Source organism: Populus euphratica, unplaced genomic scaffold (assembly GCF_000495115.2).
Source record: "Populus euphratica unplaced genomic scaffold, PopEup_1.0 scaffold136.1, whole genome shotgun sequence".
Classification (NCBI taxonomy): domain Eukaryota; kingdom Viridiplantae; phylum Streptophyta; class Magnoliopsida; order Malpighiales; family Salicaceae; genus Populus; species Populus euphratica.
The window spans coordinates 195,239-212,382 of NW_011500002.1; the positions used below are offsets into that span (position 1 = coordinate 195,239).

General features: G+C 32.2%; 3 protein-coding genes across 4 annotated transcripts; 2 read left to right on the forward strand and 1 right to left on the reverse strand.

The window, feature by feature from the left end:
• Window positions 1-594: 594 nt before the first annotated feature.
• LOC105140928 (vacuolar protein sorting-associated protein 4B-like) lies at window positions 595-6,198 on the reverse strand. 2 transcript variants are annotated; one of them, XM_011047974.1, is made up of 8 exons: window positions 5,441-6,198; window positions 3,178-3,283; window positions 2,741-2,939; window positions 2,244-2,312; window positions 2,075-2,149; window positions 1,849-1,947; window positions 1,592-1,747; window positions 595-804 (listed from the first exon to the last, which is right to left on the reverse strand). In XM_011047974.1, the coding sequence occupies exons 1-8, from the start codon at window positions 5,904-5,906 to the stop codon at window positions 766-768; spliced, it is 1,209 nt and encodes a 402-aa protein (XP_011046276.1). In that variant the 5' UTR covers window positions 5,907-6,198; the 3' UTR covers window positions 595-765. The 2 variants fall into 2 exon arrangements, with proteins under 2 accessions (XP_011046276.1, XP_011046275.1); XM_011047973.1 differs by lacking the exon at window positions 595-804 and adding an exon at window positions 852-1,202 and having other exon boundaries at window positions 5,441-6,196.
• A 1,726-nt stretch (window positions 6,199-7,924) lies between these two features.
• LOC105140929 (S-adenosyl-L-methionine-dependent methyltransferases superfamily protein) lies at window positions 7,925-11,848 on the forward strand. Its single transcript, XM_011047975.1, has 5 exons — window positions 7,925-8,339; window positions 8,684-8,790; window positions 10,123-10,630; window positions 11,256-11,374; window positions 11,481-11,848. Exons 1-5 carry the CDS (start codon window positions 8,058-8,060, stop codon window positions 11,680-11,682), a joined length of 1,218 nt encoding a protein of 405 aa, XP_011046277.1. The 5' UTR covers window positions 7,925-8,057; the 3' UTR covers window positions 11,683-11,848.
• Window positions 11,849-14,744: 2,896 nt separating this feature from the next.
• LOC105140931 (zinc finger A20 and AN1 domain-containing stress-associated protein 3) lies at window positions 14,745-15,839 on the forward strand. Its single transcript, XM_011047976.1, has 2 exons — window positions 14,745-14,937; window positions 15,098-15,839. Exon 2 carries the CDS (start codon window positions 15,131-15,133, stop codon window positions 15,632-15,634), a length of 504 nt encoding a protein of 167 aa, XP_011046278.1. The 5' UTR covers window positions 14,745-14,937; window positions 15,098-15,130; the 3' UTR covers window positions 15,635-15,839.
• Window positions 15,840-17,144: the final 1,305 nt, after the last annotated feature.

A 17,144-nucleotide genomic window follows, 5' to 3' on the forward strand; every position in this document is an offset into this window, starting at 1 on the left:
ATTATTAATTTATAATTTTGCTTTGTTATGTTTTCAAATTTATTTTTTATTGTGTTGGTTTCAAGCACTAAGATCACAAATTTTAAAAATTAATATAAATTGATTTAAATCTTTTTTTAGAGTTTTTATTAAATTTATTTTTAAATTTCATCCTTAATTATTTAATTAATTAAAAATTAATTTTTATTCCTTTTTTTTTATAAAGGTGGCAGATTGACCCGAATTGATACAGGTTTTTTATTTTTATTTTTTATTAACTTCATCCAAAAACATTAGGTTATTTTATAATGAAATTTTATGGTTTTATTAAATCTATGTTCAATAAAAGATTATTGAATTGAGAGGTTTGATTATTTTTTACTTCTTTTTTTATCATTATATTTTTTTATTTATATTATTTAACTTAATCAAACTTATTAAATCCAATCAAGTTAATTACTCTATTCTCGGATTTTATTTTATTTTTTGTACATTTCGCGTTGAAAAAAATTTAAACAGCCACTGCATTGCATGGAATCCTATCTAGTTAAAAATCAAAACTACAACTTAACTCTTCAAAACGAAATAAGAAAAATAAATAAATATACAAAACTATGCCTTTGCTGGCGCTCATTTGGCTGATTCTAGGCGATGATATGCATTTACATTGGCTGTCGTTCACCTCACCTAACCTGAGAATAAAGGTTAAGAACATCATCAAGGAGGAGGATAGCAAATGCACTCCTATACACGCTACCTCCCGCCCCAATAAATAAATAAATAAAATTACACGGAAGCATGGCTCCAAGTATCCTGCAATTCGACCTGCTGGTAAAAAAGCATGATTAGTACGCAACATCGCATGGCAAAAATAAGTTGGCAAGTGCATGGTATATTCCCTCCACAAATCTGTGGCAATATTTCTGAAACTCTTCTTTTTACACAGTTTCAAACAAGCAATTTCAGCTATTCCATCCCAATACAAAGAGGAGGTCAAGTCATCTTCCCCAAAGTTAAAATAATGATGTGGATCCAGTAGCAATAACTAAAATACAAATAACAGCATGGGCCATTGTGTCTCTATGTCATCATCTACATTAACCTTCCTCCCCAAACTCTTTTGTGAATCTTTCATGGACGCCTAGATCAGCTTTGCTCACTGTTGGCCTTTGTCTTGCTAGGACCTTGTCAAAATCTGTTTTCATTATGGGGGGTGGAAGGAGCTGCAGATGTAGTTATCAGTATCGATGAATTTTGTTACTATAACAATAAGCAGAAAAGACAGGACATCAAGATGCAGACATCCCCACTTGTTATCTCTCCAGGTCTGCATACATATATTTCCTTACAAACAAACGAACTTTTTGTACATGTTTAGAACGAAAGAAAAGGAAAGATCTTTGATTTTAATTTCCATCTCCGATCCAAAGCATGCCCAGAGCCATTGCTTGATGCAGTGGCAAAGAAATGAGATCGGAAGTATAAAACTACAAGTTCAAGTGTTATGAGTAGCCATGTCATCAAAAAAGCTGTATATATGCCTAATCTTATATTCTCCCTCTTAACCCAAAAAGGGCAATAACAGATCTTATTTTATAGCATCTACACATACCTTTTTTGCAAGACCTTTTGCTGCAAGCTCCTGCATCGAGATTTGGACAGCACCAGGTTGCTTCGGTCCACAAGGCACCCACATATCATCAGGATTATTTATGAAAAACATAGCATCTTGGGTTTTACGAACTGGTTCAAAGAGGACATCTTTGACCTGAAAAGGGCAAAAACAGAGCACAAAGCATGGCATCAGCCACACAACCATTGTGACCAAGGAAAAAATTAAATAAAAGACTGGAGGGGCAATGTGCTTACACAAACAGAAATATCTGAACCTGAAAAACCCTCTGTCCTTCGGGCCAAACTTTCAAAATCACTTTCAGTCAAGTTGTGAGGAGTATCCCCTAGATGCACCTGTGCAAATAATTCAAGGCACAGCAAAATCCCATAAAATATGTAGCTCACATAAAGATGGCCTCAAATCAAGATATTTATCGCAATAGTGTAATACTATTACAAAATCAATGACAAGGCATAATACCTTGAACATATGCTGCCGAGCCTTCATATCAGGTAGTGGGATATATATGCGCTTATCAAAACGTCTCCGGATGGCCTGTGCTCACTACTGATTAGAAACAATGCAAAATAGTCTTGATGATTCAAAATTAAACGCCAAAAATATCTCAGAACACCCCCCCACCCCTCACCTGATCTAGAGCATATGGAGTATTTGTTGCCGCAAGAACAAGAACCTTCTGATCGTTGTTCCCTACACCCTATATATCAGAAAGACAAGGTCAGACTCCTTCATAATAAAAACTGAAAATATGGTTTCATGAACTGTAATTCGGATTTTACTTTACCATCTTGAATTCAAGGAACCAATACATACTAAAACTAACTTATAATACATTGTGTTGAGTTTATCTTAATAACTAAAACTGACATAATTAAAATCCACTCAATCTATCTTTTTACTTCCACACCACTAAGGCCAAAAACTTCACTCAACCAGAACATTTAACAATTGTGATTGACAATTCTCTTACACATGGTCAAATCAAATTTTACGTCATGAAACGAAAAGCATTAATAATTGCAACTGAAAGAAGGTAAAATGAGTAAAAGGGTAAGATGAAAGCCTTATAATAGCATAGGAGATCACATTCTCCTTCAACTCCTTCCAACACATGAAAACAGATACCTGCATCTGCACAAGAAGTTCAGTCTTTATACGTCTCGAAGCTTCACTCTCATTGCCCTCTCCACGTTGGCCACACAAGGAATCTATTTCATCAACGAAAATGATTGAAGGAGCACTTTCACGGGCCATTTGGAAAAGGTTTGAGACAAGCTTTTCACTCTCACCCATCCACTTTGAAACCAGATCTGAGGAAGAAATGCTGGGGGAAAAAGGTTTCAAAACCATCATGTTACGGTCTAATTACAAACAAAAAAGTGAGATGTTTACACAAAGGCAAGAGACATGAACAGCTGCAGCAACACAGACGATTGCTCCCTCGGGGGTGAGGGGCAGCCATGCATGCTTGAAACTAAGACAGACTAAACATCAAACTGATAAATGCATATCTTGAGGCAGGCATATATAAAGGTTTATTTTGTGGTTAAAAAAATATATACCTGAAAAAAGTGGAGTCTGCTTCAGTTGCAACAGCCTTGGCCAAGTATGACTTTCCAGTTCCAGGTGGCCCATACAAAAGAAAAGCCCTCCAAGGTCGTCTCTTACCTAAAGAGAGCAAATGGAGGATTCATAAATTTAGCAAGACAAAACAAGTCAAAGTTGTCAATCAAAATGTTTACAATTTAAATAGAAGAAAGGAAGAAATAGCAGCAATAACTTAGTAGTTCCATTAAGCATTGCAATAACTTAATAGTTCACAGTAATAAAAGAAAAAAATTACAGTAATAACACATGCAATAACCATTTCTATGCCCATATTTTAACTGTTATTCACAACAAAAAGTCATAACCTCATAACCAAGTACAGAGTCACATGGATGCTCCACTTTACAATAACAAGACAAAATGATAATGCCAATAAAATAGCCCAACAATATGAGGTGATAAAGAGCATGGCTCACTTAATTTCCTTTCAGGTAGAATAAGCAGTTCATGGAAGCCACATGAATAGTGCTTCCATGGGCAATTCATCAGAGAAGGTCACCCATGTCCAACACATTCAAATTATGTGTGCTCACATGCATTGGTGAGGGCATGTGCGTGTCAGTCACATTCAAAGTAAGTATTTGTGCATGGGTGGGTGGCTGTGTGTGTGGGCATGCTTGCATGCAGAGGTAGGTGAGAATCACAAGCATGCATGTGGGCATATGCTTGTGTTTGTGAAAGATGTTATTAGCTTCTTAAAAAGACTCAATATTTCAGGTCATAAGATGGAGCCAAAAATCCCAAACAGTGAAACCAGCAAAAAATGAACTTTCTCATTGATGATATATCAAACATAATATGAATAAAAATAACAGGTTAACCAATTAATACTGATGGACACACTGCAATCTAAAGATAAAAATAAAATGCAGCATGAGTTTCACTAGTGGAAGGTTGTCCTAACAAAGTAGGGCGACATTTGACAGCAATGATAGGCAAAGGACACTGGACTTTCAAAAAGCCAATGATGGAACTACCTCAACAAACTAAAGATAAAACTCCCTCAAAAACTCAAAATTTCTTTTCCCTCTCATCACTATCTAGTTCAGTTATGTAAGCCTATGCAAAGACAAGCAACCTAGAAGAAATTATAAATGCGCCAACTTCATATTGCGCACAATCTATTACAGTTTCCTATTACAAAGTAATCATAAAACCAAACTGAAAGAAAAATCTAAATACTACAACATGCATATGAGAATTTCCAAGATCTTTCCTGGCATGGTTTTAAACTCCACACAGTTATAAATTCACAGCATGTAGTAGTAGTCAAGAGTGGGACACCAACAATGGTTTTAGAAGAGAAAATGATGATGATAAAGGTAGGTAAAATATAAGTATAATATAAGTAGTTGTTTATAAGATAGTGATCTTGCTGGTTAAATGGTAGGAAAGAGGTGTCAATTAATGAGCAATACTAGCTATCGTGGGAGTTTTAGCCATGATGAAGGTAGCTCAGCTGAAGCAAATTTTCTCTATTCAGTTTTAGAAGCAGAACAAAATTAGCCTAATTCACTTAATTTAGTTCCAGAAGCGAAATGAAGCCTGTCTCAGAAGGTAGCCATACAGCGCTTCCATATGCAGTGGGGGGTTTTCCCCAGATGAGAAGCAGGTGCTAGACATTTATAACTCTCGTTCAAAATTTGAATGTATCATTCATCATTTATGTTCTAAAAAATACATCAATTCACTATCATTTACATGGAACAAAAAATACAAGGCAACTCTATCACAAACATGAAACTGAACTCTTTTTTCACTATACCTAGATCATAACAAAAGGTCAATGGCATTCTCATTCACAGCATTTTAAGCAAAAAAAATCACTATACTTGAAGAAAAAAAAGAATAGACAGTTTCGAGGAGAAAACAGATTATCGAAATACTGCATAAATGACAGATTAAAAATATAGAAATCATATTCCCGTCAGCACAATTCAATAATGACTTCATTAGCCGGTTAATAACCACACCAACGCAATTCTCACGCAGCAACAAACGAACCCAATTCTTCAATCCCCACTTACCAGATAAATCACATACTAATCTCTAATTAATCAATCACAGCAATCCAGTCCAATCGACAAAACAAACAGCACAATATCAATCACACTTTGCTTCCTCCTAAAAAACCACAAAAACACACCAAGTTCCCATCTTTCAACCGCGATTCATCAAACTCAAAAAAACCGAAATCAGCATAAAATAAAAAACCACCTGTGAAAAACTGAGGGAACTTCACGGGCAAAATAACAGCTTCTTGCAAAGCCTGCTTAGCACTCTCAAGACCAGCCACATCATTCCACTTCACATTAGGCTTTTCTCTCACAATCGCCGAATTCAATCCAGCTCTCAACTTATCCTTCTCCGGATCATCCCCATCCTCGCCATCTTTCGGCTTAGTCTTCGGCCTCGTCGCCACGGCAGCATCCCCGTTAGAATTAGGCCCGGGACCTCCTTCATCAAGAACAGTCTTGATCTCCTCGGCCCGGCGAAGATACTCGTTGAATTTCTGAGTGATAGCTTCACGAATTTTAGGGTTCTTCTCGTATTTCAAGTGGGTCCTGAAGTATTCAAGCGCGTTCTTGTATAAAGGAAACGCCTTTGAGTAATTCCCCGCATTGTCTTCCTGTACCGCTTGTTTCACGTACTCTATTGCTTGTTCTTTGAAATTGCTGTACATAGCTAGGGTTTGATTTCGATTTGATTTATGAGAGGATTGATGATGTTTGCATGAGAAAAAATTTGATTTTTTGTACAGATTTTTGACACCCAAGAAATTAGAGATTTATTTGATTGGATTTTGTTAATCAGAGAGATTGGGAATGGGATTTCGAGAGAAGGGGGGATTGGAAAGGGAAGAAAGGTGAGAGGGGAGAAGAAGCCTGTGAGAGGAAGGAAGCGCGTGTGGAAGAAAAAAGAAACAAGAAGGATCGAGGAAAGCTCTTAAGAAATTGTTACTGACATTGAAATGGCTAAAAATTAAAAACAAAAACAATTAAAATGAGATTACCCCTTTGAAAAATTGCTGGCATGATTTATTACAATAATTAAAAAGATTCATCAATTGATCTTATATCATAGCACTTGTTTTTCGAATAAAATATAACGAACAATGATATTTTATCATGATATAACTAGCATTTACAGTTGCTCATCAAATAAAAATATAAAATTTACATTTTATACAACTAAATAATATTTTTTTAAAAAAATAACGTTCCTGTCACGAATTTACAATAATTCAGAGAGGATGAGCTCTTTGAGGTTTTTATTATAAAATTGTTATGTTCAAAGAATTCATTATTTGAAGATTAGTTGAGGTTTGGTTGCTAAAGAGAGAACTTATATAATGTTATCGGAATGCTTGAATAAAAAACATCAAATATTCTTCTTCTTCTTTTTTAACTAAGATAGCTACCCAAATGAGGGGTCGTGATAGAAAGCACCACGAAAAACTTCATTTTAAAAAATAAAATAAAAAAAAATTAATTTCAAATCTCTTATTTCATTGTGTATGCAACAAGTAAATTAAAAAAATAAATAAAAATGAACGAGTAGCAGGTTTTTCTATGTATATAATACTATTTATAAAAATAATATTATTATTTTTTTAATTTTAATATAAGGTTCATAAGAGATTGAATTATAATTTTTTTTAATTTAATTTTTAAGAGATTATCCTTAATTTATAATCTGGATTACTAGTTTGATAGGTTAATTCGGATAAATTGATTTCTTTTTTTAAAAAAAATTATTATTTAATATTGAATTGATTGAGAATTAAATTTTTTAATTTGTTTTAGTTTGTTTTTTATAAGTTATCTTTATTTCATGACTTAGATTATGGATTTAGTGGATTAACTCTAATTGATTGAACTTGTTTTTCATGTTTTTTTTAATTGATTTTTTTTCTATACTGGATTGATTAAGAACTAAATTTTCTAAATTTTATAAAAAAAATTTCTATTGAATTATCTCAATTTTATGATTCCAGATTTAGTAAGTTAATCCAGATTGACTCAACTATTTTTTAGATTTTTTTTAGTTTTATCCTTTAATATAAATTTATTGTAAATTTTTTTATTTGTTTTCCATAAAATTATCATAATTTTATAATTTAATATGCAAATTGACATTTTAACTCGAACTAATTCGTATTAATCTAATATATTATTATTCTAATATTTATTAAAAACAATCTCATCTTAATATTTATGTTAACTCAAACTATAATTTTACTAGTTTACAACTTATTTTTTAATATAAGATAATTAAATTATATCAAATCAATTTTTATATGATTTAAAAAAAAATATTAAAAAACTTCACAAAAATTAAATATTTTTTTATTAAAAAAACCTAACAAAAATTAAATATTGTTTTATATTAAAAAAATTATTCAACCCGCACAAATGATACTGTGAGAACAAATTAAGTATCCAAGTGAAGTTTTTAGTTAACAAAATTCAAAACCCCATATTTCTCAACAAAGGCATCATTTTAACAAGTAGAAAAAAAATATTCTAATTCAACATATTTTATCCCTATCAAACGTCAGTAATCCTTAAAATCAAACCAAAATTGGGGGTGTAATGCACTTAATTAATTTTTATTTTACAAAATATTGTCTTTTAATTTTTTTTTAATTCCGAATCCACCTCACGAGAAGCTTGAGGATTCTATTTTTTCCCGACAATACACGAAATGTTTTCGGAAAGTAAATTCGGAATTGGTCATGCATAAGAAAAAAACTTTGCGCAGTGAGTACAGGCGTCATGTTATGTTAATGCTGGCGGCGGCGGCATAGAAGCGAGGAGAGCAAAACCAAGAAATGGGAAAGAAAGAAAAGAAACAGAAACAACAGCAGAAGACTTCTCGAAGAGGAGCTTCTTACTATAGAAACGAGGAAGACGAAGAAGACTATGACTTCAATAACAGCTACTCTCAAAGTTTAGCTTCTTCTTCTCTTTCTGATCAAGAACCAGAACATGATGATTCCAACGAAGAAGAAGAAAAGGAAGAAGTGGAAGAGGAGGAGGAGGATGCTGATGATAAAACAGCATCAAAGAAAGACATGCCTTCGAAGTTTCTTCTTTACCAACAATCTGTACAGGTAAATCAATGAATTAGTGTTGTTTGGTTTTTTGAGAGAGTTAAGGCATCATTGTTATTGTTATGCGAGTATTAGACTAGGAACAAAAGGTAAAGAACAAAACCCATCAACATATTTTTCTTTTTAGCGCTGCATTTGGTTCTTGATGGAATGTGGATGACAAAGTAGAGATGCGGGAGTGAATTCTTATGTCTGAATTTGCAGCGATTACGATTTGAAATGGTTGTATGTAACTTGAAAGGAACAATACGTAGAATGACATAATTATGTTTTTGGCTATTAAGTGTCTGCTTTTATGATTGTAAAGGTGGGATTTTAAGGATTTTTGTGATATGTGGATGCAGTCACCCAAAGGAGAGATAAGCTACTTGCAGAAGTTCTTTTTGCTGTACGTGGGTGGGAGGTTGCCTCTTCATCTCCAGGAAGATTTTTGTGGCACTGCCCTTCTTAGGTAAAATACTTGGCTTCACTGCTTTACCATTTTGTAGCCATTCCCCTTTTATCTTCCCTTCTTTTTTATGCGATTCATTAGGAATTAAAAGAACAGAATGACATGAAAATGCAATAGAAATAAATTAAGATCAACTGTTCCACATTTTTTAGGTGCCAACTCGAGTTTTCAAGTAGGGTTCGGTTATTTTATTCTAATTTCAAAAGCAAATGTTAGTTGTTTGTAGAGCAACTAAGAGACATTGCTTTCCTATTTTGTAATTGGATATTTGGAAGGGGGAAATAATCACAATAGCAATTATCTTCTGTCCACCCATCAATTATTTGATATTTTCATAGTTGTGAAATCTTAATTTGTTATAATTATGAGGGAAATGTCATCTTCTGGCTGGTAATATTGAGATGCATTTGTCTCACAGAAAAGTTTTATTGGAAATGAGTTATTTTTTTCCCGCTACTCTTAAAGTGATGGCGGTGAAGACATCAACAATAAGGTGGTGGTGGTTGTCATGGTAGAAGTGGTGGAGTGATAATGGCGACAATGTGATTGTGTTTAGGACAAACAGTGAGGTGATGTTGTTGTTGTACTAGGAGTGGTGAATTGATGTTTGTAAGATTGTGGTGGTGATGGTAAATGGTAATTGTCTTTGTTGTGGCATGATAAGGTGGTGGTGGTAGCACAAGTGGTTGAAGATGGTAATGGTGGACGGTGGTGGCAAAAGTGATAAGGTGGTGGTAGCAAGGGTGATTACGGGATGCTTGTGTTTGTTACAAGCTAGCAATGGTGATGGCAGCAACAACAATGATGGTGGTGCTGGTGCTGGTGCTGGTGCTGGTAATGATGGTTGTATCAGTAACATGACAGAGGAAGTGATGATGTCAGCTGTGGTGAAGTGGTGGTGATTTTTGACTTGTTGTGATGGTGGTGATGGCAGTGATAGAATTGGTTGAAGTGGTTAGGTAACAAACCGTGAGTTGGTAGTTCCTCAGAAACTAATTGTTCTTGCTTCTAAAGATAAATTATATTCTGTCAAAAGAACTTTGTTTTCAGATTGAAAAGCAAATTCTTTTTGTTAACCAATCTTTCAATGTGAAACAAAAACTGAAAGATACAAAAATATTTTCCCTGATACATGCATTCTAAATTGCTGCTAATGCGATACATTTCTTAATGAATATAGTAGGCTAGCAGAAGACCTGTTACTTTGTTTTGTTTTCCTGCGTTGGTTAAGGAGTTGTTTTGAATAAAATGATTGGTTTACACAAGATGTGTCCGCAAGCTACTTTCAAAGGCAGTGCTAAGCATGCCTTCACAACTTTATTCTTTTGACAGTACAGAATGGCTTCGCAATGACTCAAGACGGACTGCTGTAGGAGTGGATTTGGATCTGGAGGCACTAAATTGGTGCATAGAAAATAACATGGATAAAGTTGGAGCTGATGGATATTCTAGAATATCCCTCTTCCATGGAAATGTCCTGCAGCCTCTTGAAGCCAAATTAGTCAATTTTGAATCTCAAGAATTCATCAATAACATTAGATCCAAGGATTGCAAAGATGACAGTGAAAGCAATGAACTAAAATCTGATGTCCAGGTGGGCTTCTCTACTTCTACAGATGATATGTACATGAAGAGAAACGTTCAGCTAGTTCCAAGAGATATTGTGTGTGCTTTTAACTACAGTTGTTGTTGTCTCCATAAACGAGCAGAACTTGTTTTGTATTTCAAGCATGTTCTTGGTGTCTTGTCCAAAAAGGGTGGTATATTTGTAATGGATTTATATGGCGGTACATCATCAGAGAGCAAGCTAAGGCTTCAGAGAAGATTTCCAAATTTTACGGTAAATATTTATGCTTTCAGTACCTATATGAATTTGCAACATTAATTGGAGGTTTGTAGGTACAAATTTCACACGCATCAATTTCCTGTCAGGGAAAATTTCAGGATTTAAAGGATGCATCTTTTAAATAATTATCACGTAGGTTGGGTGATAAACCTTTATGCTATTTTGTAATAGACTACTACTTTAAACTGATACAAAAGTGATAATACGTAGCAGGCATTTTAAATTCTTAACGATAAGTTGAAACAAGCATTATGACCTTAGTTAATGCTCATCATTAGGAATCTATCTGATCAAAAAGTTCATTTTCTGAATTTATAAATTTATATTTCTAATCATAGATTTTTTTTAAGCCAGTTCCGTTAATCTAGTTGTCCATACAAATGAACATCCATGGTTAGTACATCTTGTCATGCTTTCCTAACTATTTCCTTTTTACCACTGAAATTTTGTAGTATTTTCTTTCTTTATAGCTGAATGCAGAAGTGAAATTATATATCATAGGAATCCCTGAACCCTTCAATTGCAGGACTAAAGACATTTGCTGCCAAATTTCTTTTGGAACTCCAAACCGCAATTTTTTTTTATTTATTTATGACTTAATTGCAATTGACATGTGTAGTATATTTGGGAGCAAGCTGAATTTGATATCATTGGGCGCAAAACAAGGATTAGCCTCCACTTTCATCTCCAGAAGCAGCAGAGAAAACTTCGCCATGCATTTTCGTACAGTTGGAGGCTGTAAGTCGCATTGTTTTCCCACTGAAATTTGCAGCTAAAGATTTTCTTCGTTTTGACACTCACATTGATATATAGAATTCCTGCTAATGATTCTTCATGCTCCCAGATGGTCATTGCCAGAGATCAAGGACTGCTTGGAAGAGGCTGGATTTCAATCTGTCCATTTTTGGATTCGGCAGATGCCAGACACTGAAGCAAACAGGAGAACAGAAGGGTTTGGTGCTGGACGAGACATAAAGTATGAGGAGGTCAAGACTTTTGAACAAGAAGATGCTTGGAATGCTTATATAGTAGCTGTTGCAAACTAAAATGGTGGCTCCATCTTTTCTTATACTTGATCTTGGCATGCTGTTTCTGTTGATCCTACTATCTTAAGAATTAATATGATCTCACAATTTGGTTTTAGAGTGCTGCTTCCATAACCATGATACTTTTTTTTTTCTTTTGCATTACAAAATGCAGAAGTTTTTTTTATTGATAGCAATTAACTTCTTTTAGTACTTTTGGAGCAGATCCTCAGTAGTCTCATCGTGCAGGGACCGTTTGGGAGTGAAAAGCTCAACCTCACGCTTACACCCTCTCCTCAGAATCATGTGGACTGTTCTTGATTTTATTTGGATTTGGGCTTCTTCTCTGTACAGGATTTGGATCTCTTTTTCCTTCTAGGACTTCTCTTTACTTTTATAAATACAAACATCCCCTTTTTTTTGACATAGAAAAATGCTAAGAAAAAAAAGAGAGAGAACCAATAGGTAATTTAAATGATATTAATAAAAATAATAAAAAAATAACAACAACAAAAAAATAAAAAGAATTCCACCTAAGCCAGGGCATTGAAAAACCCAATGGTGACGACAAAACTTTAAAAAAAAAAAAGGGTAACGAAATATCTCAATTAAATATGATCAATTTACAAATTTTATAACCATAGTTATAAGATTGGAAATAATATTATAAAAAGAAAAAAAAAATCAATTTCTAATAAATTAAATAGAAATATGATATCATAAAAAAAAAATAAAAAAAATGTTAAAGCTAAATCAATAGCAAATAAAATGTTGTAGGACAAAAATTAAGAAAAAAAATATACATAAAAAAAAGTTGAAAAAACTCGATCCGAGCCTAGCCGGGTCAAGACGCAAATCTTTGATCCGATGATGATACCAAAGTAATTGTGTTCAAAAGTAAATTGAATAAAATCATGAAACTCAATTATCTAACAATCTAATATTGAAGAATGACAACAAAAAAAATTAAAAAAAATAAAAAAAATATATGAATCAACCCAATTAAGCTATTAAACCTGGGATCGTATGTACAAGATTGAGATAACCCAATAAAAAAGTAAGGAAAAAAAATATAAAGACCAGCTTTTAATAAATTAAATGCTAAAAAATAAAATTAAAAAAATGAACTCGCATTAAACTTTGCAACTAACAACTCTGGTCATAAACTTGAAACTAATCTCATAGTTGATAAATCATAAAAAATAACAAAGCAAAACTCTAAAAAAATTAAAAATAAAAAAACAACAATTTAAAAAAAATTGAGAAAACTCATATGAATTTTTTAAACCTGGAAAAAGATCTCAAACTCACAACTTTATTAAAGTGATTTAAGAAACTCAATTCCTAATCAATTTTAAATTGATTAATGAAAGTAAATTCAACAAACAACAATGATTTGAGAAAATTCATGTCATTTTTTTAAACCAATGAAAATTCCTAGAGAAAGAAAATATATAAAAATAAATTTAAAAATTTATCTTAAATAAATCAAACAGCAATCGAACCAACGAGAACTAAATTTGAAAGCTAAAAAATTAAAGAATGATGAAATAGAAAAGAAATCTTAATCTTAGAAATTGTTTAAAAAAATTATTTCAAATATTAAATGGTTGAATAAAAAAATAAATTTAAAGAATTAGCCATAAAACCCAACAAAGAACAATAAATAAAAAAAACATGAGATAACCTTGTAATTCTCAAGATCAACAAAAAAAAAATCCACATAAAGCAAGATTTTTTTTTTAAAAAAAAAGAAGCTTGGACATTGAATAAATAATAGAGGATGAAATAAAACAAATAGCTCAAAAAAAAAAAAAACTAGTCAAATCTTTTAAAGCTAATTAAATATTTAAAATTTGTAAACTCATGAAATTTTAAATTCAGTTGAATTAAGAAGTTTTATTACAAACTAATTTTAAAAATTTATTAAAGCCAAAAAAATTTTAAAAAATAGTGTCAAAACTAAATTAATTTTAAAAATATTATCAAACAAAACAAATAATAATAAGAATTTAAGAAACAAGTTTGAATGATTAAAATTTAAAGAGGGTAAAATAAAAAATTATTTCAATTTTATAAATTATTTAAAATAAAAATAAAATAAAATTAACACGTGAGAATTAAAAGAAAAAAATAGTAATCCTGGTCAAAACAGCAGAATTTTTGAAATACATGTCGCCCAGGATACTGTGATGATTCCAGCATCGCTGGCGGTGACTGTATAGCCCCCCACATGTTGCCTGCGGTAAGAGGGGCGGGCGCCATTAGATTTCTCATTGACAACAAATATCTCATCTCTCCATGCATGGTATAGAGCGTCAAATGTCCTCGAATCATAAGATATAATTATCAAACACTTGTTCAGACAACATCAAAACTCTACTAGCGAGTAGATAAAACCATAATATTAATACATAAAATATAATAATTAAAAAAAACTAAAATCAAATCTAGATTAATAAAAAAAAATTATATCTAGAAAATAATAAAAAGAGATATCTCTGGTGATTTAACGGGAAAATCATCATAGAAGGAGAGAGAAAGGAGAAAGAAGAACAAACTCTATCAGCTGCACCAGCATGTAAATATCACTGCCCATTAAAAAAAAAAAAACTATGTGATGCCTGGAATGGAACGCCCACTAGACGACCCATTGATTTGGTCCTTTCCAATCTTTAATCCTACAAGCACTTTATATTAAAAAAAATATACATGAAATGTTTATTGTAGCATCATCTTTTCCCAACGCGTAAATAGAAACGGTCCGAATTGAACAGCCCCACCTCCCTATAAAAATAAAAAAAAATCTATGTACTGTTCTTGGTGCTTGGGAGCGTGCTTTCTTTTTTAATTTTAATTTTTTGAATTCTTAGTGTTAAAAATAAATTTTTAAAAAATAAAAAATATATTATTTTAATATATTAAAAAAACAATTTTTAAAAAACTTATGCGCTGTCAGAAAGACACCCACTGTCTACTTACACCCGAGTAAACGTGTCTTAAACGGCTTCTCGAACAGCTTCAACCTTGACGGCCAGAATTAGAAGATAAAAAAAGAGCCATTATTGAACGCGTATAAAAAGAATAAACCTTTTGTTTAACCCTAAAGAAAACAGAAAGGGAAAGAAAAATAAGAAAGGGAGACGAAGAATCCTCTCGGAGACGGGATTCGTATTCCCTTTCCCTTTCCACGCCAGAACTTCTTTATATAATTTTCAATCCCTCTCTCTCTTTTCTCTGCCCTTTTCTTTTCTCTCCAATTCAGAACCAAAGCAGGTAATAATAACCTTATAATCTTGTTGTTTTTCCTCATCTTTCCCTGCCTTTTTTTCTTACCTTTGAAGAAAAAAAATTGGTTATAAATTACTTGTAGCCGAATCTGGCTGGTTTCATCGTTGTTGTTGTGATTTTAAATCTTGGGTTTTTTGTGTGTTAGATTAAAGAGGTAATCAAGAAATCTTGAACAATAATGGCAGAAGAACAACACAGATGCCAAGAACAACGACTCTGCGTAAACAACTGCGGTTTTTATGGGAGCCAAGCAACAGAAAATCTTTGTTCTAAGTGTTACCGTGATCTTCATCAATCACAGCCCTTGAATCATCAGCTGCTAAACCCATCATCATCATCATCGGCTGCTTCTGTTTCCTCCTTTTCATCCCCAGCCGTTGATGTTCTAAAAGTCAACACCAACCAGAAAGCTCCTGTCGTGGTGGTGGGAGATGATAAAAAAGATGAGGTGAAGGCAGGAGAGCCTGCGATTGTGAAGCAGCAGCAGCAGCCAAATAGGTGCTTGACGTGTAGGAGGCGCGTGGGATTGACGGGGTTCAAGTGCAGATGTGGTATGGTGTTTTGTGGAACACATAGGTACCCGGAACAGCATGATTGCGAATTTGATTTTAAGAGTTTGGGGAAACAACAGATTGCCAAGGCTAATCCTGTTGTCAAGGGAGAGAAACTCCAAAAAATTTAACGGGTTTTCTCCTTATCGTGCAATTTAGGAATGAGTTCCGCAGTGTTGCCGGCCTCCGCCGGCGGGGGGGGGGGGGGGGGGGGGGGGGCGGTGGAAGGAAGTAGTTCTCGTGGGTTTGGTGGGGGTCGGGGTATTGTCGTTATTTTATGGTTTGTGTAAATTGCAAGTATTCAATGATAAACTTTTAGCATTTTCCTTTTTAGAATAAACTTATTTTGCCGACTTTTTTATTTAATAATTTGCCAACATTTTTATTTTATAATTCTGGGCGTTTCATCAATAAAGGTGAATATATAGGTGGAATGTGAGAAATCTTAAAATAATTAATAAGTAATTATAAAAGAGATAGATGCTTCCAAAGAGTGTAATCAAAGAGAAACAATTATTATTATTCTTGTAAATTAATTAGGGATATTGTTTTATTTTATAAAAGAGAGATAATGACTTCTTGAATATTCTAAACCTTTTTATTTTTTTGTCGTACCGTGATTGGCAGAGCCGGTATCTTAGTTAATAAAACTAAAGAATGCTTTTAGATGGGCCCACCATGTGCCCGCCTTAACCTGTCATAATATGCTCATCAACTTATTTGTTTATTTATTTTTTTATAATATCATCTTATTGTATTTGTTTATGTAAAATTAGCATATAAACTTATTATTTGTCTTTTATCATTAAATTATTATTTCCTTACAAAGGAATTTTATATTACTTTTTAAGATTTCAGGGTTTTTTAATTAAGTGTTAATGAAAAGTGGTATGTTAAAAAATTAAAAACAAGATATATTATATCAATTGAATCGATGTTTATTTAGGTTAATTTATATAATTTATAATTCAAGTTATAAAATTAAAATAATTTAATAGAAAACAAACTAAAATAAAAAAATAAAATTTAATTTGTAATCAATTAAATATTAAAAATGTTGAATTTTCACTTTGGTTGGTTTTTTTTTTAATTATAATGGTATATTTTGGTTTTAGAGTGTTGTTTTAAGGTTACATTGGTCAATATACATAATTTAAATTTAAATTTAAAGATAAATTAACTTAAAATTATATGATTCAAATTTCAAATTGAAAAAAATTAAAAATGAGAACTTTTTTAAAAAAAAAATTATTAAGATGACAATATATTATATCAATTTAGATCAATATCTATTTGGGTTAGTTTATAAAATTTATAACCCGGGTTATAAGATTCAGATAATTTCATATAAAACAAACTAAAATAGAAAACATAACTAAGTTTATAATAATTAACTATTGAAGATGTTGAATGATGAAACTAAAAAAAAATCAATTAAAAAATTAGATAAAAAAACTTGATTCAATCAAATAAATCCTTCAAACTCATGACACGAGTTATATAATTAAGATAACAAATAAAATAAAATAAAATAAATTATAATAAGTTATGAAGTCTCATATCTACTAAAAAAAGATAAAATTATAAAAGAATATATATATATATATATATATATATATATATATATATATATATATACAC